The following is a 26,042-nucleotide window of genomic DNA, read 5'->3' as shown; positions in this document are numbered from 1 at the left end:
GATTTTTAGAAATATTTCCATAGGATTATTTTTAAGGATCGTGGATTTTTTAAAAATATTGATATAGTTCTTGGATTTTTTAATACTTGTCAAGGTCGAGATTTTATAAAATATTTTTAAGAATCGTGGATTTTTAAATAAATGTTTTAAACATTTCTTTTGAACTTTATTAGAAATGCGTTTTTTACCTTTTTAAAAAAATTGTCAGAATCGAGAACGGTTTGAAATTGTTTTCGTTCTTAGAAATTATTAAGCATGGGCGCTCTAGGCTGTCCCAAGTCCAAGGTCTCTATTGGACTTTAATTAATTCTCGTTAAGGAAAGTAAAGATGGGAATGAAAAAATCGACAATATTGGGCCAGTTGGTACTCACTTCAAATCTTCATTATCCAACAGTATTTTTTAAGGACCAGCAGAGTACCAAAACAAGGTGATATAAACCTAGTAACAGTCTTGATTGACTTTAATATGAAACAAGTAAGAAAGTACCAGTCAGCTGTGCCGTCCTAGTTATGCCATCAGACTCGGACTAAAAGAAACGAAGTAAATAAAATTCTTCCGACGTCTACAATTGTTTTTTGAGTTCTGGGACAATTTATGAGAACGTATGGATTTGTCTCTGAAAAAAATTGTGCCGTTCTAACTAGGACCGCATGTTGCCACAAATTTAAAAACAATCCCAAATGAGTCGTTACACTGTATTCCTTCCAAACTTTGGATGAAAAATACCCGAAAGAGTGGTCCAATTTAGTCAATATATGGACATAATTCGAGTCTATAAGATATAATACGATGTTCACCGTTTGGACCAAGTCGGTTTCTCCCTTCAAGGGTTATCTTATGTGCTACCAAGTTTAGTTGGTGACAGCAGGCTTTTTTGAGCATTTTTGCAATTATTTCAGGAAATATGGAATGTTGCAATGAAATTCAAAATAATCCGAGACGATCTCTTAAACTGTACTTTTTCAAAATGTTGTGTGGGAGGTACACGAATTAGTATACCGATTTAGTCTACACTAGTGTTACCATATGCAAAGTTATGACCAATTCCAATTCTATATATACCTCGTGCCCTTCAACGAGTACCAGCTTACCTAAAAACATGCATTTTCATACTATCCTACTTTGTTTCTATATAATTCTATATAATTCTGGAAAATTTTTATTAAGGCTTCAGTGTGTATAAGTGTTGTCAAAACGTATACGCACGTAGTCACTTGGCTTCCTAAATATTGGATTTTGTTAAAATGTTCCCCATAAATTTCCATAGTACTATTTATTAAACAATAATCAAGTGAACTACAAATGTGGATTACACTGTGTGTAATTTTTGTGTCATGGAAAATTAACCATATTCTGACACCGCAGCGTGATAGAAGACGAAAAATAAGAAGACACGTGTCTCGGCGTTTTTCCCTGTTACTTCGAATTTCGCGGTAATGGGCCCCCAAAGACCTGAGTCCTTGATGTCAAAAAGAACCATTTTGTGAGGCTCATATCTTCTAAACCGCTAAGAATTTTCATTTACTCGTGGAGGCAAAGTTGTAGCTCTCATCTTAAAGAATAATAATTGTGAAGACATAAAATCCATTCAGCCTTATCTTCAAGGTCAAAATCGTTAAGGTCAAGTTTCCGTTATAATTTTTTCTCAGATTTTGGCCTACAGATATCAAACCGATCAAAATTGAATCAAACAACCAACTACAAAAATGTACCTTAGATCTCAATAAACAACTTTCTAGAACATAAGAACCCTGTAGAAATGGTTCTTAAAGGTCAAAATAGCAAAACAAATGCAATTTTTATTTTCTTTTTTCGGTTTCTGCTCCATAGAAATTAAACCATTCAAAATTCAAGAAAACATTCGACCACAATAATGTAGCGAATATATCAATATACAACTTTGTGGAACATCAGAGCCCACTACGAATTATTCTTAAAGGTCAAAATAGCAAAAAACTTTAGAAAATATTCGGTTTTTATACTTTTTTCTCCGATTCTGGTCCATAGATACCGAACCGTTCAAAATTCAAGAATACAAGCGACTACAAAAATGTACCTAAGATCTCAGTTAACAACTTTCTAGAACATATGAACATTCTAGGAGCGGCCCTTTAAGCTCAAAATTCCATTAGTTTTACCCATTCTTTCCTGGTCAGGTCCCTAAATAACAAACCTTTCAAATTTTCTAGACCTGAGCATTAACCATAATATAATTGTTAGTGAATTTTGAACATGAAGGGCCGTTCCTAGAATGTTCATATGTTCCAGAAAGTTGTTAACTGAGATCTTAGGTACATTTTTGTAGTCGCTTGTATTCTTGAATTTTGAACGGTTCGGTATCTATGGACCAGAATCGGAGAAAAAAGTATAAAAACCGAATATTTTCTAAAGTTTTTTGCTATTTTGACCTTTAAGAACAATTCGTAGTGGGTTCTGATGTTCCACAAAGTTGTATATTGATATATTCGCTACATTATTGTGGTCGAATGTTTTCTTGAATTTTGAATGGTTTAATTTCTATGGAGCAGAAACCGAAAAAAGAAAATAAAAATTGCATTTGTTTTGCTATTTTGACCTTTAAGAACCATTTCTACAGGGTTCGTATGTTCTAGAAAGTTGTTTATTGAGATCTAAGGTACATTTTTGTAGTTGGTTATTTGATTCAATTTTGATCGGTTTGATATCTGTAGGCCAAAATCTGAGAAAAAATTATAACGGAAACTTGACCTTAACGATTTTGACATTGAAGATAAGGTTGAATGGATTTTATGTCTTCACAATTATTATTCTTTAAGATGAGAGCTACAACTTTGCCTCCACGAGTAAACCAAAATTCTTAGCGGTTTAGAAGATATGAGCCTGACAAAATGGTCCTTTTTGACATCAAGGACTCAGGTCTTTGGGGGCCCATTACCGCGAAATTCGAAGTAACAGGGAAAAACGCCGAGACACGTGTCTTCTTATTTTTCGTCTTCTATCATGCTGCGGTGTCAGAATGTGGTTAATTTTTTTCGTGTCGCACAGTGTTATTTAACTTAACTTTGGGGCTAAAAAACTTCTTCAAAATTTTTTTTTCAATAAAAAATTTAAATGAAAAAATTTAAAAAGGAAATAACTCTCAAATATTATAAGAAAAAATTTTATAAAGAAAATATTTTTAATTTCACATTTTCATAGAACAAGAAGCCATACCCAGGTCAGTCGGTATATAGCATAAAAATTTTTCCTTAGAAAATCAACATCTCAAAGCTGTGATATTCCTTGCAAAAAAATGTTTTTCCATACCATAAAATAAAATCCAACCTCTTAAATTATATACTGTCCTACCCCAACTCTCTCCTTCATTTCACTCCCTCATTGTCATAAACAAATTTCCTTTATATCCGCCACTTACTTTAAGCCCCTATTGTTCTTTTAATGGCAACTTAAAAATCCACAGTAACATTCAGCCAAAAGCATCTTCCGTTCTGTTGTTTTGTTTTCAATTTCTTTCTTTCTTTCAATTGTTTTCCCATATTTCTTTGCCATTGGAAAGTACATGACACACAACACAACACACATGAGTTTTTTTACCGCACATGACAAAACAATAGCATCGTGACACACAATGAGGTAGATAAACAATGAGAAGAAGAATCTGCCACAATATAAAAATGAGAAAATACAACAGCAGCAACATGAAAACGGAAGTAAGTCTTTGAAACATCGTTAATTGTAAATGTAAAGAGAGTGAGCCGGAGAGGGGAAAACGGATACCAAGTTGTATGCATATAAAATCCTCATCGTTGTCGTTTCATATGACAAATTAAAATTGCAGTCCTGGTCCACAATGTATGCCAATAATTACCCACCTCAGCAAACCAACCACAAGAATAGACAGAGTACCATATCCTTTATGTTACGGGTTCCTTTTTTGGTATCCTAAACTTTGTAGCTATATTTGCGGTTTCCTTTTTTCCTTTCATGTGTATTATGGTTGGATATCAGGTATTAGAATATATTGTGGCTGATGTGTAGTGATATTAGGGTGTAGGGATAAGATCCGTGTATGTCTGAAATGATATCTGTTTAAGTCCACGTACATATTCGTACAGAATAATTCAAATACAATTATGGATTTAATGATGTATCAAAGAGCGTATGATTGGTGTCGTTATGTATACGACCGTTTTGAGGAAGAATCCATAGCGTATTAGCTATGGCAACACTTATACGTTCGTGGTTCTTACTCCTCCAAAGCGTAGTATACTTAACGACACACATCATACGCCTATTGGTACTTTATTAAAATCAAATAATATATTCACCACTTACTCCATGCTAATTTTTATAGCTATTCCACTCCGCCCTGTTGTAAAAGAAACCTTTTCTATTTGAAAAGAACAAAAAAAACCAACCTCAACCAAAGCACACAACAATACTGCAAAACAAGTAAGAACGGTGTTAAGTTCGGCCGGGCCGAACTTGTTATACCCTCCACCACGAGTTGTATTGAAGTTAAATGGAATAATTAGTTTCCTTTCGTGTATGAAGAAGACTTAATACAAAATTTCAGCAATTTCGGTTAAACAATGTGAGGCACCATTCTATGGGGGCTAGTTCAAAACGTCGATCTATACCGGCAGATTTCTGACGGAATGTTTTTAGGCTCAAAGAAGACTAAATACCAAATTTCCTATATTTCGTTAACAGAATGTGGCTAACACTTAAAAAATACCGAAAATCAAGAAGTACGCTTCTATGGGGATATAGGAAGACGTGGACCTATACTGATAATACTCTTCTGGAATATTTTATAACTCTTGGAAGGCGAAATAACGAATTTCAGCCATTTCGGTCGGATATTGACGTCACAATCTTCAGTATTACGAAAATCGGGAGGTACCGTTCTATGGGGGCTATATGAAGGCATGGACCAATACCGACAAAGTTCTCGGGGAAAGTTGTATACCACCAACGTAGACTAAGTACCAAATTTCAGCCATTTCGGTGTGATAATGAAGCTAAAACCTTTAAAATACCGAAAATCGGGAGGTATCGTTCTATGGGGGCTATATGAAGGTGTGGAGCGATACCGACAAAATTCTGGGGGAAAGTTTTATACCCCTAATAAAGACTATGTACCAAATTTCAGCCATTTTGGTAGGATAATGAAGCTAAAACCTTAAAAATACCGAAAATCGGGAGGTACCGTTCTATGGGGGCTATATCAAAACGTGGACCGATATATCCCATTTTCAATACCAACCATCCTGCAAGTAATAAAAACTTCTGTACCAAATTTTGACTCTCTATCTTTAAAATTGCGAGCTGTATCTTGATTTCAACAGACAGACAGACGGACGGACTGACGGACGGACGGACGGACAGACGGACATGGTCCAATCGACATAGAATTTTATGCTGATCAATAATATATATACTTTATGGGGTCTCCGACGAATATTTCGATGTGTTACAAACGGAATGACAAATTTAATTATACCCTCCATATGGTGGAGGGTATAAAAAGGATAATGAATGTCGTCTATTACAATAGACGTTTGAACAAACATATTCTTGTAAATCTCAACATGCCTAGATCCTAAGCATAACGATACATACATGTGTTTATCTCTATGTGTGTGTGTGTGTGCTTGTTCCTCGTTTTTATGCTACCCCAAGGACATCCTACACATAGATAACTGTTTCCCACACTTTTGATTTCCTCTGTAGACTCATAAGTGTTCGTTTATCTTTGTTGTATGAATTATGATTAGAAATATTACAAATAAATTTCCTCAAGGCTGTTGGCAGTCTCCTTAGATTATTAGTTTATTTGGAAAATAACAGCGGGATATTTTTTAAAGGATAATACAAAAACACGGCAAGGATTTAAGGGAGAGGATAGAGAGGAGGTTTTGCTGATAATAATTGTCATGGAAATGCGTTATTAAAAGAGTTACGTCGTAGTTTTTCAACGGAAAAGTAAGTTTTTTTTTAACAATTCACAATTTAAGGACATAAGGACGTTATACATTTAAGAGAAACAATTCACTTGTATAGGTAGGTTCAATCATCTGTCATCTTCCTTCTGTACTTTTCGGCCTGTGAATTTTCCATATTTTTTTAAAAATCCAGGATTTTGAAAATTCTTGAAAAAATATTTTTAAAAAATCCATGAAAATCCTCAAAAAAATGTTTTTAAAAAATCCAGGATTTTGAAAAATCTTGAAACAATATTTTGAAAAATCCAGGGTTTTGAAAAATTTTGAAAAAATATTTTTAAAAAAATTCTGGATTGGAAAAATCTTGAACAATTTTTTTTTTTAAAATGCAGGATTTTCAAAATTCTTGAAAAAATAATTTTTAAAAAATCAAGGATTTTTCAGAAATTCTTGAAAAAAAAAATTTTACACAATCCACGTCTCTGAAAATCATTGAAAATGTTTTTAAAAAATCCACGATTCTGACAATCCTTAAAAACATTTTCAAAAAATAGACGACTCTGAAAGTCCTCGAAAAATATTTTTAAAAAATCCACGACTTTGAGAATCCTTGTAAAACATTTTTAATAAATACTCGACTTTGAAAATCCTTGAAAAATATTTAAAAAAACACGACAGTGTAAATCCTTGAAAAATACCATTAAAAAATCCACGACAACGAAAATCCTTGAAAAGTATTTTCAAAAAATTCCAAGACACTGAAAATCCGTGAAAAGTATTTTGAAAAAAATCCAAGACACTGAAAATTCTTGAAAAATTATTTTTAAACAATCCGCGTCTCTGAAAATCCTTGAAAATATTTAAAATAAACCACTACTGTGAAAATCCTTGAAAAATATTTAAAAAAACACGACTGTGAAAATCTTTCAAAATATTTTTAAAAAATTCCACGATTCTGATAATACTTGAAATATATTTTTAAAAATTACAACTAATCAATTTCATATCCACTGTAAAACATTTTGTTGTTATTCAAATACTTGAATACAACAAAATATGGACTAAAGCTGAAATAAACACAAAGATGTAAAATTCTGCAGTCCAACAATAAAAAACGCCAACAAAAAACGCCAACAACTTTAAAAATTTAAAATATCCAAGTTTGTGGAAAAATATTTTTTTAAATGCACGTTTGTGGAAAAAAAAATATTTTTAAATGCACGTTTGTGAAAAAAAAAATATTTTTAAAAAATCTACGTTTGTGGAAAAAAATATTTTTAAATGCCCGTTTGTGAAAAAAATATTTTTAAAAAATCTACGTTTGTGGAAAATTATTTTTAAAAGATCCACGTTTGTGGAAAAAATATTTTTAAAAAATCTACGTTTGTGGTAAAAGTATTTTTAAAAAATCCAAAACTAATCTTAAAAAATTCAAGTTCCTTGAAAAATATTTTTAAAAAATCTACGTTTCTTGAAAAAATATTTTTAAAAAATTCACGTTTGTGGAAAAATATTTTTAAAAAATCTACGTTTCTTGAAAAAATATTTTTAAAAAATTCACGTTTGTGGAAAAATATTTTTAAAAAATCCACGTTCCTTTAAAAAATCCCCGCTCCTTATTTTTTATTTTATGCAAAAAATATTTTAAAAAAATCCACGTTCCTTGAAAAATATTTTTAAAAAATCCCCGCTCCTTATTTTTAATTTTGTGCAAAAAATATTTAAAAAAAAATCCACGTTCCTTGAAAAATATTTTTAAAAAATCCACGCTCCTTTTAAAGAATCCGACTTCCTTGAAAAATGTTTTTAAAAAATCCACGCTCCTTTTAAAGAATCCGACTTCCTTGAAAAATGTTTTTAAAAAATCCACGCTCCTTTTAAAGAATCCGACTTCCTTGAAAAATGTTTTTAAAAAATCCGCGTTTTTTGAAAAATATTTTTAAACAATCTACGTTCCTTGAAAAAAATATTTTTAAAAAATCCAGGTTCCTTAAAAAAATGTTATTTTCAAAAAATCCAGGTTCCTTGAAGAAATATATTTAAAAAATCCAGATTCCTTAAAAAAAATTTTGAAATTCCTTGAAAAATGTTTTTAAAAAACCCGCGTTTTTTGACAAAATATTTTTAAAAAAATCCACATTCCTTGAAAAAAATATTTTTAAAAAATCCAGATTCCTTGAAAACAGTTATTTTCAAAAAATCCAGGCTCCTTGAAATAATATTTTTAAAAAATTCAGGTTCCTTGAAAAAATATTTTAAACAAAATTCAGGTTCCTTGGAAAACATTTTTTCAAAAATCCTGGTTCCTTGAAAAAATATTTTTAAAAAACCCAGGTTCCTTGAAAATATATTTTTGAAAAATCCATGTTTGAGGAAAAAGTTTTTAAAAAATCCATGTTTGAGGAAAAAGTTTTTAAAAAATCCACGTTTGTGAAAAAATATTTAAAAAAATTGCGTTTGTGGAAAAAATATTGCAAAATATTTTTAAAAAATCCACGTTTGTGGTTGAAAATATTTTTAAAAAATCCACGTTTGTGGTTGAAAATATTTTTAAAAAATCCACGTTTGTGGCTGAAAATATTTTTAAAAAATCCACGTTTGTGGTTGAAAATATTTTTAAAAAATACATGTTTGTGGTTGAAAATATTTTTAAAAAATCCACGTTTGTGGTTGAAAATATTTTTAAAAAAATCCACGTTTGTGGTTGAAAATATTTTTAAAAAATCCACGTTTGCGGTTGAAAATATTTTTAAAAAATCCACGTTTGCGGTTGAAAATATTTTTAAAAAATCCACGTTTGTGGTTGAAAATATTTTTAAAAAATCCACGTTTGTGGTTGAAAATATTTTTAAAAAATCCACGTTTGTGGTTGAAAATATTTTTAAAAAATCCACGTTTGTGGTTGAAAATATTTTTAAAAAATCCACGTTTGTGGTTGAAAATATTTTTAAAAAATCCACATTTGTGGTTGAAAATATTTTTAAAAAATCCACGTTTGTGGTTGAAAATATTTTTAAAAAATCCACGTTTGTGGTTGAAAATATTTTTAAAAAATCCACGTTTTTGGTTGAAAATATTTTTAAAAAATCCACGTTTGTGGTTGAAAATATTTTTAACAAATCCACGTTTGAAAATATTTTTAAAAAATCCACGTTTGTGGTTGAAAATATTTTTAACAAATCCACGTTTGAAAATATTTTTAAAAAATCCACGTTTGTGGTTGAAAATATTTTTAAAAAATCCACGTTTGTGGTTGAAAATATTTTAAAAAATCCACGTTTGTGGTTGAAAATATTTTTAACAAATCCACGTTTGAAAATATTTTTAAAAAATCCACGTTTGTGGTTGAAAATATTTTAAAAAAATCCACGTTTGTGGTTGAAAATATTTTTAAAAAATCCACGTTTGTGGTTGAAAATATTTTTAAAAAATCCACGTTTGTGGTTGAAAATATTTTTAAAAAATCCACGTTTGTGGTTGAAAATATTTTTAAAAAATCCACGTTTGTGGTTGAAAATATTTTTAAAAAATCCACGTTTGTGGTTGAAAATATTTTTAACAAATCCACGTTTGAAAATATTTTTAAAAAATCCACGTTTGTGGTTGAAAATATTTTAAAAAATCCACGTTTGTGGTTGAAAATATTTTTAAAAAATCCACGTTTGAAAATATTTTTAAAAAATCCACGTTTGTGGTTGAAAATATTTTAAAAAAATCCACGTTTGTGGTTGAAAATATTTTTAAAAAATCCACGTTTGTGGTTGAAAATATTTTTAAAAAATCCACGTTTGTGGTTGAAAATATTTTTAAAAAATCCACGTTTGTGGTTGAAAATATTTTTAAAAAATCCACGTTTGTGGTTGAAAATATTTTTAAAAAATCCACGTTTGTGGTTGAAAATATTTTTAACAAATCCACGTTTGAAAATATTTTTAAAAAATCCACGTTTGTGGTTGAAAATATTTTAAAAAATCCACGTTTGTGGTTGAAAATATTTTTAAAAAATCCACGTTTGTGATTGATAATATTTTTAAAAAATCCACGTTTGTGGTTGAACATATTTTTAAAAAAATCCACGTTTGTGGTTGAAATTTTTTTTAAAAAAAATCCACGTTTGTGCTTGACAATATTTTTAAAAAATCCACGCTTGTTTAAAAAATATTTTTAAAAAATCCACGTGTATGGGAAAAATATTTTCAAAAAATTCACGTTTATGGAAAAAATTTTCTAAAAACGTTTTTCCAGGTTTGTGGAAAAAATATTTTTAAAAAATCCACGTTTGTGGTTGAAGATATTTTTAAAAAATCCACGTTTGTGGTTGAAAATATTTTTAAAAAATCCACGTTTGTGGTTGAAAATATTTTTAAAAAATCCACGTTTGTGGTTGAAAATATTTTAAAAAATCCACGTTTGTGGTTGAAAATATTTTTAAAAAATCCACGTTTGTGATTGATAATATTTTTAAAAAATCCACGTTTGTGGTTGAAAATATTTTTAAAATATCCACGTTTGTGGTTGAAAATATTTTTAAAAAATCCACGTTTGTGGTTGAAAATATTTTTAAAAAATCCACGTTGGTGGTGGAAAATATTTTTAAAAAATCCACGTTTGTGGTTGAAAATATTTTTATAAAATCCACGTTTGTGGTTGAAAATATTTTTAAAAAATCCACGTTTGTGGTTGAAGATATTTTTAAAAAATCCACGTTTGTGGTTGAAAATATTTTTAAAAAATCCACGTTTGTGGTTGAACATATTTTTAAAAAATCCACGTTTGTGGTTGAAATTTTTTTAAAAAAAATCCACGTTTGTGCTTGACAATATTTTTAAAAAATCCACGCTTGTTTAAAAAATATTTTTAAAAAATCCACGTGTATGGGAAAAATATTTTCAAAAAATTCACGTTTATGGAAAAAATTTTCTAAAAACGTTTTTCCAGGTTTGTGGAAAAAATATTTTTAAATAATCCACATTTGTGGAAAAATATTTTTAAAAAATCCACGTTTGTGGTAAAGTGTTTTTAAAAAATCCTCGTTTGTAAAAAAATATTTAAAAACACTTGCGTTTATGGAATATTCTGCAAAATATTTTTAAAAAATCCACGTTTGTGGTTGAAAATATTTTTAAGAAAACCACGTTTGTTTAAAAAATATTTTTAAAAAATGCACGTGTATGGGAAAAATATTTTCAAAAAATTCACGTTTATGGAAAAAATTTTCTAAAAACGTTTTTCCACGTTTGTGGAAAAGGTATTTTTAAAAAATCCACTCTGGGGAAAAAGTATTTTTAAAAAATCCAAGTTTGTGGAAAAAAATATTCTTAAAACATCCACGTTTGTGAAAAAATATTTAAAAAAAAACTTGCGTTTGTGGAAAAAATATTGCAAAATATTTTTAAAAAATCATCGTTTGTGGTTGAAAATATTTTTTTCAAAAATGTACGCCCTTGAAAAATTTATTTTTTTCTATTAATATATTCTAAAACCTATTAATATTTTAAATTAATTTTTAATTTTGTTCTCTTTTTTATTTCCAGTTCTGGACATTTAACAATGAGACCAAACAAATCCGCCACGGTTCCTCCGACAAGTGTTTGGCGATTAGTGAAAAACGCGATAAAATCGTTATGGAAGAATGTAACGGCGGCCAACTGCGACAGCAGTGGCGTCTCGAGAATTATGATCCATCGAAATTGTGAGGTTACTTTTTTGGGAATGGTACCCAATTTATACCAACCTCATTGATGCTGCACAACAATAACTATGGCCAATGGAAATAGCAAAAATTGAAAACAAGAAAATGGCATAAAATCCATTACAAACAAAACCAACAACAACAACTACAATCACAAAATAATGTGCAATATTTTCAAAGGAAATTATAAACAAAAGAATTTTTTGTGTAAAAAGAAAAAGTAAAACTAAAAGCAAGCCTAGAGAGATTTACACTAATGAAGAATGAATTGACTGTTGTAGTTAAAGTAAAAAAAAAACGGGAAACCATTGTGAGTCGTAGTAAAACATAAAATCATTTAGTAACATTATGATTAAGTTGTAGTTTTTTATGAATTCTTAGATGAATTTTTGTTTTGAATTTTGTTTTTAAGAGAAAACTATTTTTTTATTAATTTTTATTCTTACAATTTTTTAGTCTTAATTTAATAATTTTGCGGTAAACTGATTAGATCCATTTCGAAAGGATACACAATTAAATTAAAATGCTATGAAACGACTTGTGGAATACTTAGCATGAGGCGTATACGTGTTGTCAACACTTATACGACCTATTCAAGCAAATTATTAGTATCGTCATGGGTATTCAGTTCATCAATAAAAACTTTATCCTTTAAAACATAAAATTCTATATCTGCCAATATATATTGGTTTTAGTTGATATACATTTTGTGTTTCATTACATTATATACGAAAAAGTGTATAAACAACCCAAGACTTTAGTTACAAAAGCACAAAACCTTCTTACAAACATACATATAAATATTTTGTAAATATTAAATATTTATAAACAATTTAAATATAGCATATTATATATAAGAATAAGGTAAAGAAAACCAAAATTATTATAAAATATATTAATTCTGCAATTATTTAGAATTTCTTTTGTTTGTTTTCTTTTTTAATTCTATTTTCTACATAAAAGACATGTAAATAATTGAAAATAAAATATATTTAATTTTTTTATATGTGTAAGAGGTTAGTGATATCCTTTAAGCATTCCTGTAAATTTAAGAAAATTATAAAAAATTAAAAATTATTTAAAAATTTTTAAAAAATAAATTAAATTAAAAAATTAATAAAAATAGTAAAATAATACCAGAAAATAGAAAATCAAAGCACAAATCTTGCCAAAACTCAAAACAAATGATAACAAATACACAAAATGACAAACAAACATACACAACTTCCATTATAAATTATACAACAAAAATATAGTAAACTTAACGCGAAAATTATATAAAAATAAACTCATAACATATCAATTTAGAAAACCTCCCCAAACAATTTACCATAATAAACAGCATAGTAATGAGAAAAAAAAAAATAAAAAATAACAATAAAAAAATTAAAGCCAATTACAGCATTTGCTATTATAAATAAGTTAAATTGTTTTGCCTTTTAGTTTTCCTCCTCTTCTTGCTACTATTTTATTTCGCTATATTTTAATTTGTTTGATAATTTCGTTATTATTTTCTTTTCAACATTCCATAGCTAATATTTGTTTGTTTAAATATTTAAAATACGATATAATACCATTATGTGAAAAAAATGTATATGAAATTTAAGCCTAAACTATTTGTATAAATATAAATATTTATATAAATGCTATTGATACAGACAGAGAAAGAGATAGAAACGCTTGCAAGAGTTATGCATTTAATTTTAATAATTAATTAGAAAATACAAAAAAGAATTATAAATAATACCCCCCAATTTAGCTTTAAATTTTACATATCCTGATTAAAAATCGCTTTAAAAATTTTAATAAAAATTTATTTTGTTTAATTTATTTGCTTGGTTTTTATTTCTTTTAATGCTTCAATTTTTTATTTAAAAAATGTACGTTTCTGAGGGCTTGAAAAAAATATTTTTGAAAACATAACGTTTTTAAACTTTTTTTAACGTTTGAAAAAAAAATTTAAAAAAATCCACGTTTGTGGTTAAGCTTGAAACACTATTTTTAAAAAATTCACGTCTGTGGTTAAGCACGAAAAAATATTTTTAAGAAATCCAAGAAGAAAATATTTTTAAAATATCCACGTTTGTGGTTAAGCTTGCAAAAATATTTTTAAAATATCCACGTTTGTGGTTAAGCTTGCAAAAATATTTTTAAAATATCCACGTTTGTGGTTAAGCTTGCAAAAATATTTTTAAAATATCCACGTTTGTGGTTAAGCTTGAAAAAATGTTTTTACAAAAACCACGTTTGTGGTTAAGCTTGAAAAAAAATTTAAAAAATCCACGTCTGTGGTCAAGCTTGAAAAAAATATTTTTAAAAAATCCACGTTTGTGGTTAAGCTTAAAGAAATAGTTTTAAAAAATCCACGTTCGTTGTTAAGCTTGAAAAAATATTTTTAAAAAATTCATATTGGATGTTCTTCTTGAAAAAATATTTTTAAAAAATCCAAATTTGTGATTCTTCTTGAAAAAAATATTTTTAAAAAATCCACGTCTGTGGCTAAGCTTAAAAACATATTTTTAAAAAATCCACGTTTGTGGTTAAGTTTGAAAAAATATTTTTAAAAAATTCACATTTGTGGTTAAGCTTGAAAAATATTTTCAAAAAATCCACGCTTGTGGTTAAGCTTGAATAAATATTTTTAAAAAATCCACGTTTGTGGTTAAGCTTGAAAAAATATTTTTAAAAAATCCTCGTCTGCGGTGAAGCTTGAGAAAATAATTTTAAAAAATCCACGCCTGTGGTTAAGCTTGAATAAATATTTTTAAAAAAACCACGTTTGTGGTTAAGCTTGAAAAATATTTTCAAAAAATCCACGCCTGTGGTTAAGCTTGAATAAATATTTTTAAAAAATCCACGTTTGTGGTTAAGCTTAAAAAATATTTATCAAAAATCCACGTTTGTGGTTATTCAAGAAAAAATATTTTTAAAAAATCCACGATTGTGGTTATTCGAGAAAAAATATTTTTAAAAAATCCTCGTCTGCGGTGAAGCTTGAGAAAATAATTTTAAAAAATCCGCGTCTCTGGTTAAACTTGAAACAATATTTTTAAAAAATCCACGTCTGTGGTTAAGCTTGAAAAAGAAAATATTTTTAAAAAATCCACGATTGTGGTTATTCAAGAAAAAATATTTTTAAAAAATCCACGATTGTGGTTATTCAAGAAAAAATATTTTTAAAAAATCCACGATTGTGGTTATTCAAGAAAAAATATTTTTAAAAAATCCACGATTGTGGTTATTCAAGAAAAAATATTTTTAAAAAATCCACGATTGTGGTTATTCAAGAAAAAATATTTTTAAAAAATCCACGGTTGTGGTTATTCAAGAAAAAATATTTTTAAAAAATCCACGATTGTGGTTATTCAAGAAAAAATATTTTTAAAAAATCCACGTCTGTGGTTAAGCTTAAAAAAAATATTTTTAAAAAATCCACGATTGTGGTTAAGCTTGAAAAAATATTTTTAAAAAATCCACGATTGTGGTTCAGCTTGAAAAACTATTTTTAAAAAATCCACGTTTGTGGTTAAGCTTAAAAAAATATTTTTAAAAAATTCACGTTTGTGGTTAAGCTTAAAAAAATATTTTTAAAAAATCCAAATCTGTGGTTAAGCTTGAAAAAATATTTTTAAAAAATCCACGTTTGTGGTTAAGCTTAAAAAAATATTTTTAAAAAATCCACGTTTGTGGTTAAGCTTAAAAAAATATATTTAAAAAATCCACGTGCGTGGTTAAGCTTGACAAAATATTTTTCAAAAATCCACGTTTGTGGTTAAGCTTGAAAAAATATTTTTAAAAAATCCACGTTTGTGGTTAAGTTTGAAAAAATATTTTTAAAAAATCCACTTTTGTGGTTAAGCTAGAAAAAGTATGTTTAAAAAATCCATGTCTGTGGTTAAGCTTGAAAAAATATTTTTAAAAAATCGTCGTCAGTGATTAAGCTTGAAAAAATATTTTTAGAAAAATCCACGTCTGTGGTCAAGCCTGAAAAAACATTTTTAAAAAATCCACGTTTGTAGTTAAGTTTGGAAAAAATATTTTTAAAAAATCCACGTTTGTGATTAAGCTTGAAAAAAATATTTTTAAAAAATCGACGTCTGTGGTTAAGCTTGAAAAAGTATGTTTAAAAAATCCACGTTTGTGGTTAAGCTTGAAAAAAATATTTTTAAAAAATCCACGTTAGTGGATAAGCTTGAAAAAATATTTTCAAAAATTCCACGTCTGTGGTTAAGTTTAAAAAAACATATTTTTAAAGAATCCACGTCTGTGGTTAAGCTTGAAAAAAATTTTTTAAAAAAGCCACTTTTGTGGTTAAGCACGAAGAAATATTTTTAACAAATCCAAGTTTGTGGTTAAGCTTAAAAAATATTTATAAAAAATCCACGTTTGTGGTTAAGCTTAAAAAAATATTTTTAAAAAATCCACGTTTGTGGTTAAGCTTAAAAACATATTTTTAAAAAATCCACGTTTGTGGTTAAGTTTGAAAAAATATTTTTAAAAAATCTACGTTTGTGGTTAAGCTTAAAAAAATATTTTTAAAAAATCCACGTTTGTGGTTAAGCTTGAAAAAATATTTTTAAAAAATCCACGTTTGTGGTTAAGCTTGAAAAAATATTTTTAAAAAATCCACGTTTGTGGTTAAGCTTGAAAAAATATTTTTAAAAAATCCACGTTTGTGGTTAAGCTTGAAAAAATATTTTTAAAAAATCCACGTTTGTGGTTAAGCTTGAAAAAATATTTTTAAAAAATCCACGTTTGTGGTTAAGCTTGAAAAAATATTTTTAAAAAATCCACGTTTGTGGTTAACCTTGAATTTTTTTTTAATCCACTTCTGTGGTTAAGCTTGAAGAAATATTTTTAAAAAATCCACGTTTTTGGTTAACCCTGAACAAATATTTTTAAAAAATCCATGGTTAAGCTTAAAAACATATTTTTAAAAAATCCACGTCTGTGGTTAAACTTGAAAAATATTTTTAAAAAAATCCACGTCAGTGATTAAGCTTGATAAACTATTTTAAAAAAAATCCACGTCTGTGGTCAAGCCTGAAAGAGTATTTAAAAAATCCACGCTCAGTAATACATACCTGTTGCTGAAGAGGCCACATTATAACAACTTATACGGCTGTAGTCTCTTTCATGTATGTTAACAATATTATATAATTTCTTAAAACTAGAATTTTTTTTAATTTCAGCTTAATAGAGTTCGAATATTTTTTTAATATTTTTTATTTTCATTAAAATATGATAGCATGCCATTTAAATCCATTTAAATAATTTTTAACAGATATATAAAAATGTGCCTTCCTGTAATATATTTACATACATAATACATACAACCGAACATAAATACATAAAAACTAAAATTATATGAATAAAAATTATTGAAATCGTATTGGTAATTAATGGCTTTAGAAGGAGTGTCTCAACCATGTGATATGCTTCAAAACTTTAACGTGCATGAAAAAAGTTACTTCCTTGGTCCGATGCAGAACATTTCCTTAATAAACCAATCTAAGATTTGAGTTTCAATCCTTCCGACGTTTTTGGAATAGTTGAAAATTCACTTTTGTGGTAATTTTGAACAAGAAATTAATTTTGAAAAAAAAGTTACTTACTTTGTTGGCCCGAAAATAAAACATTTTCCTAATAAGCCAATCTAAGATTTAAATTTCAATCCCTCCGACGTTTTTGGAATAGTTGAAAATTCCGTATTGTGGTAATTTTGAAAAAAAAAAAATATTTTTTAAACATTCTTCAACAACTATTTAAAAAAGTCCACATCCTTAAAATAGACGTTAATCCTTGAAAAATATTTTAAAAAATTTCCTTGAGGGTTTAACCCGTAAAAAATATTTGTTTAGAATTGCGAGTTTGTGGTAATCGTTGAAAAAATATTAAACAAAAATTCACGTTTGCGGTAATCCTTGAAAAATATTTTTTAATAATCCACATTTGCGGCTATTCTTGAAACATTTTTGTTTTACAGAATCCACATTTTTGGCCATCCTTGAAAAAAATAAATAATCACTTTTAGGTACGATGTTTCGAGATATGGCTCGGTATTTTGAGATTCGTCTAGAAGCACACAATTCAAAATCTTTAATGTTGCTATTTTCTACTTAGCAAATACAAGTACGCCATCTATTGTTCAACATAGATAAATGTGAATTGGTTCTTGTCTTCGAAATATAAATTGATGTGCATACTTGTAGGCGCAATATATTAATTAAGGGTCTGAACAGGGCTCATGAAAGGGGTCTAACAGGAATCGCGACTGATGACAAAATTCATGGTAATTGAGAAGTAATAACAACGAAAAAGCTTTTTTTGCGTTCTGTCGAGGTTGACCTGGTCCAAAGAAGGTAGGTTGAAATTGGTTGCTTTTTCATTTAGGCCAGATTTATAGATCGTAATTGTATTGATTCTCAGCTCATGGTCTTACTGAAGATTTAGGGCGGAAGAAAGCCACGAGCCTTTTTTCTTTCATGTTTCCGTTGACGGATTTACGGCGTTGAGGCTTGGAGAAGGACTGACTCATTGCTCGTGGACATTTTGACAGCCTCTCTCGTAATGTAGGCCTGATTTTAGTCGCGTCGACTTCGAGATGTGCTAATTCATAGTTCGCGGTCTATTTGAAGATCTCACTGAAGGTTTAGAGGCTGATTTTGGGCTCGTTACCAAAGAACTCTTCCGAACGTTTTGGTTGGAACAATGGCTCTACAATAGAAACAAAATGAGTCACAAAAGGCATCTCTCTCGAACTTTTTATGTGGAATAAAGTCTCGTGGACGTAGAGGAGAGCTGATTCAGTTCTCTTATTGAAGGTCTCCCTAATGCTTTAGAGATTGATTTTAGACTCATGGTGTAATTGGGAAATTATCTGAAAAATATAAACTGATTAGTCCAAATTTCCTGGAATCGGCCTGCAGATTGTTAAGAGTCTGCCACTAAATTTACAATTAAAATTGCATACTTTTAGGGTATCCATCGATTCACATGGTGAAATACATAATATGGAGCTATAAGGCCAACTGATTTCACCCATTCTGGCTGTTATTGTGAATTAATCGTATGAACATGTAACAAACATTTTGACAGCTTGAAGGACTTTTAATAGTGTTGGGCAATCTCGTTCATTGAGCGGATCGATCTTTTTCATTCCGTTCACCAAAAAGATCCGGGTCGTTTACTTCGTTCGTTGGCTCTTTTTCGCTCAACAATACATTTGAATGTATTATTTTCTTTTGAAGTCGTTCGTTCTCTGCTGCATATGACTCCGTCGTTCTTTTCACCGAATCGTTCTTTTGATAATGTTCGGTCACGAATGACACAACTGTTGTGTTACTTGCTTGTTTGTGTGCTAATGGGGGTGGTTTTGTTTCTGAACGTAGTGGTGGTGGTTTTGATATGAAAGAACCAGATGAACGAATGATGCAAAAGAAAGATATGACCGAGATGTGCTACTGAATGAGGTGAGTTACTGAGCGAGAGTAGCTCTCTGAATCATTGTTTGTTTTGTGTGGAAATTTGTGCTGCTTGCGCTAACGCAGCGTTTGTTTAGAGTTTGACTGCAAAACCAATGCTGCTAATTTTGTAAGCAGCAATGACTCGGCCATCGGCGATCTAAATGAACGATATAAAAGAATGAGCTGGATACGGATTCGTTCGTTCTTTTCACGGAATCGTTCCTTTGAGCCGGTTCGTTCATGAACGACGCAACTCTAACTTTTAAACAAAATAGTCTTGTTGTTGCATTTACTGGTTCACCTGATTTATTTCATCATACGAATACCCAAGAAAAAATGTATTACAAATTTTAGCTCCTGCCTACTCTAAAGCCAATTTTACCAGTTATCCTCTTCATTATTGTACATATACGCATACATACACTAATTGTATCAATAAACCCCCGTAGAAATATATTGTAAATACTATTAAATAAAAATAATACAATTAATTAAGCAAAACGCAAATTGTATATGGGAATATATTTTGAAAAAAAAACTAATGGAATTATTATAATCTCCTCATTTCAGCATATCACTGTATAAAATATAAACATATAAATAACAATATACATATATAAATATAGATGTGAACATTACACATTTAGAATATTAAAAATTAAAGTGTAATACACGATTTAACAACAACATAAAGACTACTATAAAAATATATGTGTTATAATAAAATATTGATACAAACATAAATCGTAATTAAAATGACAATGGAAGAGATTTAATAATTTTATATTTATGGGAGCGCAATGGAGAAAAAAAAAACATAATTTATGCAAAATAACCCAGCAAACATTAGCATAACAAAATATTAATACAGTATTTGAAACAGTATTTTTAAAAATAAAAATTCAAAAAATTAAGGTTTTGGTAACTTTGAAAAAAAAAATAATTTTTTTATAAAATCCACGTTTGTGGTAATTTTGAAAACAATTTTTTATTAAGTTCCAAGTTTGAGGTAATTTTGAAAATATATTTTTTATTAAAATCCACGTTTGTGGTAATTTTGAAAGAATAAGCTTTTTTTAAAAAATCCACGTTTGTGGTAATTTAAAAAAAAAATCCATGTTTTTTTTTTGAAAAAACTTATTTTTCAAAACAAAAGGATAACAAAATATTAATACAGTATTTTTAATCACCAATAAAAATTTAAAAAAAATCCAGATTTATGGTAACTTTGAAAAAAAAAATCTTATTAAATCCATGTTTGTGGAAATTTTGAAAACAAATTTTTTATTAAAATCCAAGTTTGAGGTAATTGTGAAAATACATTTTTTTATTAAAATTAACGTTTGTGGTAATTTTGAAAAAAAAAATAAGTTTTTTAAAATAAATTCAATTGCCACAAATATGGATTTTTTTTAAAAAAACTAATTTTTTCATTACCACAAAGGTAAATTTTTTAAAAAACTTATTTTTTCAAAATTTCCACAAACGTGGATTTTATTAAAATGTATTTTTGTGGTAATTTCGAAAAAAAAAGTTTTTTAAAAAAATCCAATTTGCGGTAATTTTTCAAAAATAAGATTTTAAAAAATTCCACGTTTTTAACAAAGGTGTAAAAATATTTTTTAAATAATCCACGTTTTTGAACAATTTTAAAAAATCTACGGTTGAGGAAAAATATGTTTTAAAGAATCAAAAATCCACGTTTGTGGACATTTTTTTATCCACGATTGTAGAAATTTGTAAAAAAATGTTTTAAAACATCCACGTTTGTGGAAAATTTTTTGAAAAATATTTTTAAAAAATGCACGTTTGTGGCAATTTTGGAAAAATATATATTTTTATAAATCCACCATTGTGGCAATTTTGAAAAATATTTTTTAAAAAAATCGACGTTTTTTAAATCCGCATTTGCGGTAACTTTCAAAAAATATTTTTTTTAAATCCACGTTTGTAGTAATTTTGAAAAAATATATATATTTTTAAATAAAATCCACGTTTGTGGTAATCTTGAAAACATATTTTTTAATAAATTCCACGTTTGTGGTAATTTTGAAAAAATATATATTTTTTTTAAATCCAAGTTTGCGATAAATTTGAAAAAAAGTTTTTTAAAAAAATCCACGTTTACGGTAATTTTGAAAATTGTTTTTTTTCTAACTCCAAGTTTGTGGCAATTTAAGAAATTTAAAAATCCACGTTTGTGGTAATTTTGAAAAAATAAGTTTTTTTTTGAAAAATTGTTTTTTTTTCAAAAAATTCACGTTTGTGGTAATTTTGGAAAAAATAAGTTTTTTAAAAAAAAATCCACGAATGTAGTAATTTTGAAAAAATAATTTTTTTTTTTGTGAAATAATTTTTTTTTTCAAAAAATTCACGTTTGTTTTGGAAAATTTTTTTTTTTTTTAAAATCCACGTTTGCCGTAAATTTTTAAAAAATAAGTTTTTAAAAAAAATCCACTTTTGTGACAAAGGTGAAAAAAATCCACGTTTTTGGAAATTTTTAAAAAATATGTTTTAAAAAAGTCCACGTTTTTAGAAATTTTTAAAAAATATGTATTAAAAATTCCTTGTTTGTGGAATTTTTGAAAAAATATTTTTTAAATAATCCACGTTTGTGGAAATTCTTGAAAAATATTTTTTAAAAAATCCACGTTTGTAGCAATTTTGGAAAAATATTTTTTGAAAAAAATATATTTTTTTAAATAAAATCCACGTTTGTGGTAATTTTGAAAAAAATATATTTTTTTAAATAAAATCCACGTTTGTGGTAATTTTGAAAAAAATTAAAAATACAAGTTTGCGGTAAATTGAAAAAATAAGCTTTTTAAAAAATCCACGTTTACGGTAAATTTGAAAAATATTTTTTTTAAATCCATCTTTGTGGCAATTTTGAAAAATATTTTTTAAAAAATCGACGATTTTTAAATCCACGTTTGCGGTAACTTTTAAAAAATAGTTTTTTCAAAAAAATCACTTTTGTGGAAATTTTGAAAAAATAAAAATTCACTTTTGTGGTAATCTTAAACAAAAATTGGGTTTTTAAAAAAGTCCAACTATTTGTTAAATCCACGTTTGACGCCATCTATAAAAAATTGCGATTTTGGCAATTTTGAAAAAAATATTTTTTTAATACACGTTTGTGGGAATTTTGTGACAATTAAAAAAAATATTTTTTAAAAATGTTTGTGGCAATTTTGAAAAAATATTTTTTAAAAAATTCACGTTTTGTGGCAATTTTGAAAAAATTTGTTTTAAAAAATTCACGTTTCTGGCAATTTTAAAAAAAATACTTTTTAATAAATTTACGTTTGTGACAATTTTGAAAAAATATTTTTTAATAAATCCAAATATGTGGCAATTTTTAAAAAATATTTAATAAAAAATCAACATTTGTGACAATTAAAAAAAAAACGTTTTTTAAAAATGTTTGTGGTAATTTTGGAAAAAATAAGTTTTTTAAAAAAAAATCCACGAATGTAGTAATTTTGAAAAAATAATTTTTTTTTTTGTGAAATAATTTTTTTTTTCAAAAAATTCACGTTTGTTTTGGAAAATTTTTTTTTTTTTAAAATCCACGTTTGCGGTAATTTTTAAAAAATAAGTTTTTAAAAAAAATCCACTTTTGTGACAAAGGTGAAAAAAATCCACGTTTTTGGAAATTTTTAAAAAATATGTTTTAAAAAAGTCCACGTTTTTAGAAATTTTTAAAAAATATGTATTAAAAATTCCTCGTTTGTGGAATTTTTGAAAAAATATTTTTTAAATAATCCACGTTTGTGGAAATTCTTGAAAAATATTTTTTAAAAAATCCACGTTTGTAGCAATTTTGGAAAAATATTTTTTGAAAAAAATATATTTTTTTAAATAAAATCCACGTTTGTGGTAATTTTGAAAAAAATATATTTTTTTAAATAAAATCCACGTTTGTGGTAATTTTGAAAAAAATTAAAAATACAAGTTTGCGGTAAATTGAAAAAATAAGCTTTTTAAAAAATCCACGTTTACGGTAAATTTGAAAAATATTTTTTTTAAATCCATCTTTGTGGCAATTTTGAAAAATATTTTTTAAAAAATCGACGATTTTTAAATCCACGTTTGCGGTAACTTTTAAAAAATAAATTTTTAAAAAAATCCACGTTTGTAGAAATTTTGAAAAATAGTTTTTTCAAAAAAATCACTTTTGTGGAAATTTTGAAAAAATAAAAATTCACTTTTGTGGTAATCTTAAACAAAAATTGGGTTTTTAAAAAAGTCCAACTATTTGTTAAATCCACGTTTGACGCCATCTATAAAAAATTGCGATTTTGGCAATTTTGAAAAAAATATTTTTTTAATACACGTTTGTGGGAATTTTGTGACAATTAAAAAAAATATTTTTTAAAAATGTTTGTGGCAATTTTGAAAAAATATTTTTTAAAAAATTCACGTTTTGTGGCAATTTTGAAAAAATTTGTTTTAAAAAATTCACGTTTCTGGCAATTTTAAAAAAAATACTTTTTAATAAATTTACGTTTGTGGCAATTTTGAAAAAATATTTTTTAATAAATCCAAATATGTGGCAATTTTTAAAAAATATTTAATAAAAAATCAACATTTGTGACAATTAAAAAAAAAACGTTTTTTAAAAATGTTTGTGGCAATTTTGAAAAAATATTTTTTAACAAATCTACGATTGTGTTACTTTTGAAAAAATATTTTTTAATAGTTTTTCTTCTTTTTGGCAATTTTGAAAAAAAATATTTTTTTTAATATACGTTTGTGGGAATTTTGAAAAATATTTTTTTTAATATTTAATAAAAAATCAACATTTGTGACAATTTAAAAGAAAAACATTTTTTAAAAATGTTTGTGGCAATTTTGAAAAAATATTTTTTAACATATCCACGATTGTGCCAATTTTGAAAAAATATTTTTTTTTTAAATCCACGTTTTGTGGCAATTTAAAAAAAATATTTTTTTTAAAAAATCCACGTTTTGTGGCAATTTAAAAAAAAATATTTTTTAAAAAATCCACGTTTTGTGGCAATTTTGAAAAAATATGTTTTAAAAAATTTACGTTTGTAACAATTTTGAAAAAATATTTTTTAATAAATCCACATATGTGGCAATTTTGAAAAAATATTTTTTAACAAATTTACGATTGTGTTACCTTTGAAAAAATATTTTTTAATATCTTTTCTTCTTTTTGGCAATTTTGAAAAAAAAAATATTTTTTTAATATACGTTTGTGGGAATTTTGAAAAATATTTTTTTTAATATTTAATAAAAAATCAACATTTGTGACAATTAGAAAAAAAACATTTTTTAAAAAATGGAAATTTGTGGAAATTTTGAAAAAATATTTTTTTTTAATCCACGTTTTGTGTCAATTTTGAAAAAATATTTTTTAAAAAATTTACGTTTGTGGCAATTTTGAAAAAATATTTTTTAATAAATCCACATATGAGGCAACTTTTAAAAAATATTTAATAAAAAATCAACATTTGTGAAAATTTTGAAAAAAACATTTTTTAAAAATGTTTGTGGCAATTTTGAAAAAATATTTTTAAAAAAAAATCCACGTTTTGTGGCAATTTTGAAAAAAATATGTTTAACAAATCCACATTTGTGGCAATTTTGAAAAAAAAAATATTTTTCTAAAAAATCCCCGTTTTGTGGCAATTTTTAAAAATAAAAAAATCAAACTTTGTAGTTATGTTAAAAAATGATTTAGAAACAATCCACGCTAGTGGTAATTCTTGAAAAATATATTTTTAATCCATGGTTGTGGCGAATGAGTTACAGAATCTTTTTTTTTTCTTGTTCTTCTTCTTTTTTGTATAACCATAGACAGCGAGTATTTTGTTGTACTCTAAGCGGACTGATTCTTTGCTACTGTTTTTTATATGCAAATTAATATAAATTTTGATCCAAAATGTTTGCTGGGTTATGGATAACAAATTAATTAATTTATTAAATACTGATTAAGTAGTGTCAATAATAAAAGATAATCTTTTAGGAATCATTATTACAATTAATTAAAAACAAAAAACACGTAAATAAAATTAACTATTGAGTTTTTTGGAAAAAAAGATAACTATGTGTATTTCTTTTTTAATGAAGAGGGTAAAGGAAATTACAAATCGATGACCGAGTATAAGAGGAAGAAATTAAAAAAAACCTAACTTTATCGACTTGGTTCTACAGGTATTGTCAACATGAATCTGAAAAGCGACAGACAGATATGCTTGGAACTACCAAGGCATATTGAATAGGTAGTGGTGTCACCACAGCTGTTTGAATATGAAGTGTCAAATCCCGTTAAATAATATTTTTCTGTAATTTCCCCAACAACGTAAAGAAAATTATGACACAACAAGTTCAAAATTTGTCGATACCACTACCTGTTTAATTTGCCTTGGGAACTACTACTAATACATAACTGGTATGTTCCCTTACTTTTTATAGGTTGTGGTGTCACTCCAGCTGTTCGAATATGAAGTGTCAAATTCCTTTGTAAAATAATTATTTTCGTTTTTGTAGGTGTATATTTTATGATTTTAAAGTAAACCCAGCCAGCATTTGGAATATTGTTTTTTCAAAAATCACATTGAGGGGTCATTTTAGAGTCCTTTTGATGATCAAAAAATGATTAAGTCGCTTGTATGATCAGAAAGGGACTCGAAAGTGACTCACTGTAACGATTGAAAAGAGTTCAAATTAAAATACAACAACAAATGTGTAGTAATCACAGATAAATCATTTAGGCGTTTAAAATGTGACTATTTTTTCGTTGTATCTTCTGATCATATTTTGAACAGATAGATGATTAAATACTGATTGTTTTGTTTTGTTGAAAATAATTCTCATATACACTTTCTACAAAACTTTGATATAAATGTAACGTATAATATTAAGAATATAGACAAACACAACACATGTTCAGGTAAAGGGGATAATTAAAAGTCATAGCAAA

The 26,042-nt window shown here is 27.0% G+C and overlaps 1 protein-coding gene across 5 annotated transcripts in view; it reads left to right on the top strand.

Annotated features, from left to right (window-relative positions):
• The window catches only part of Pgant9 (polypeptide N-acetylgalactosaminyltransferase 9), a 423,799-nt gene extending 398,641 nt beyond the window's left edge, over positions 1 to 25,158 (top strand). For all 5 annotated transcript variants that reach the window (XM_073956150.1, XM_073956151.1, XM_073956149.1 and 2 more), the window contains one exon: positions 11,464 to 25,158. In XM_073956150.1, coding sequence (XP_073812251.1) covers positions 11,464 to 11,625 — 162 coding nt within the window. In that variant the 3' untranslated portion in view covers positions 11,626 to 25,158. The remainder of the gene's footprint in view (positions 1 to 11,463) is intronic.
• The last annotated feature ends 884 nt before the right edge of the window (positions 25,159 to 26,042 follow it).

The sequence above is a fragment of the Musca autumnalis genome, unplaced genomic scaffold (assembly GCF_047663935.1).
Source record: "Musca autumnalis isolate F117 unplaced genomic scaffold, ASM4766393v1 scaffold_5, whole genome shotgun sequence".
NCBI lineage: Eukaryota > Metazoa > Arthropoda > Insecta > Diptera > Muscidae > Musca > Musca autumnalis.
The sequence above is the reverse complement of the archived record's forward strand: the minus strand, read 5'-3'. Positions and strand labels throughout refer to the sequence as shown.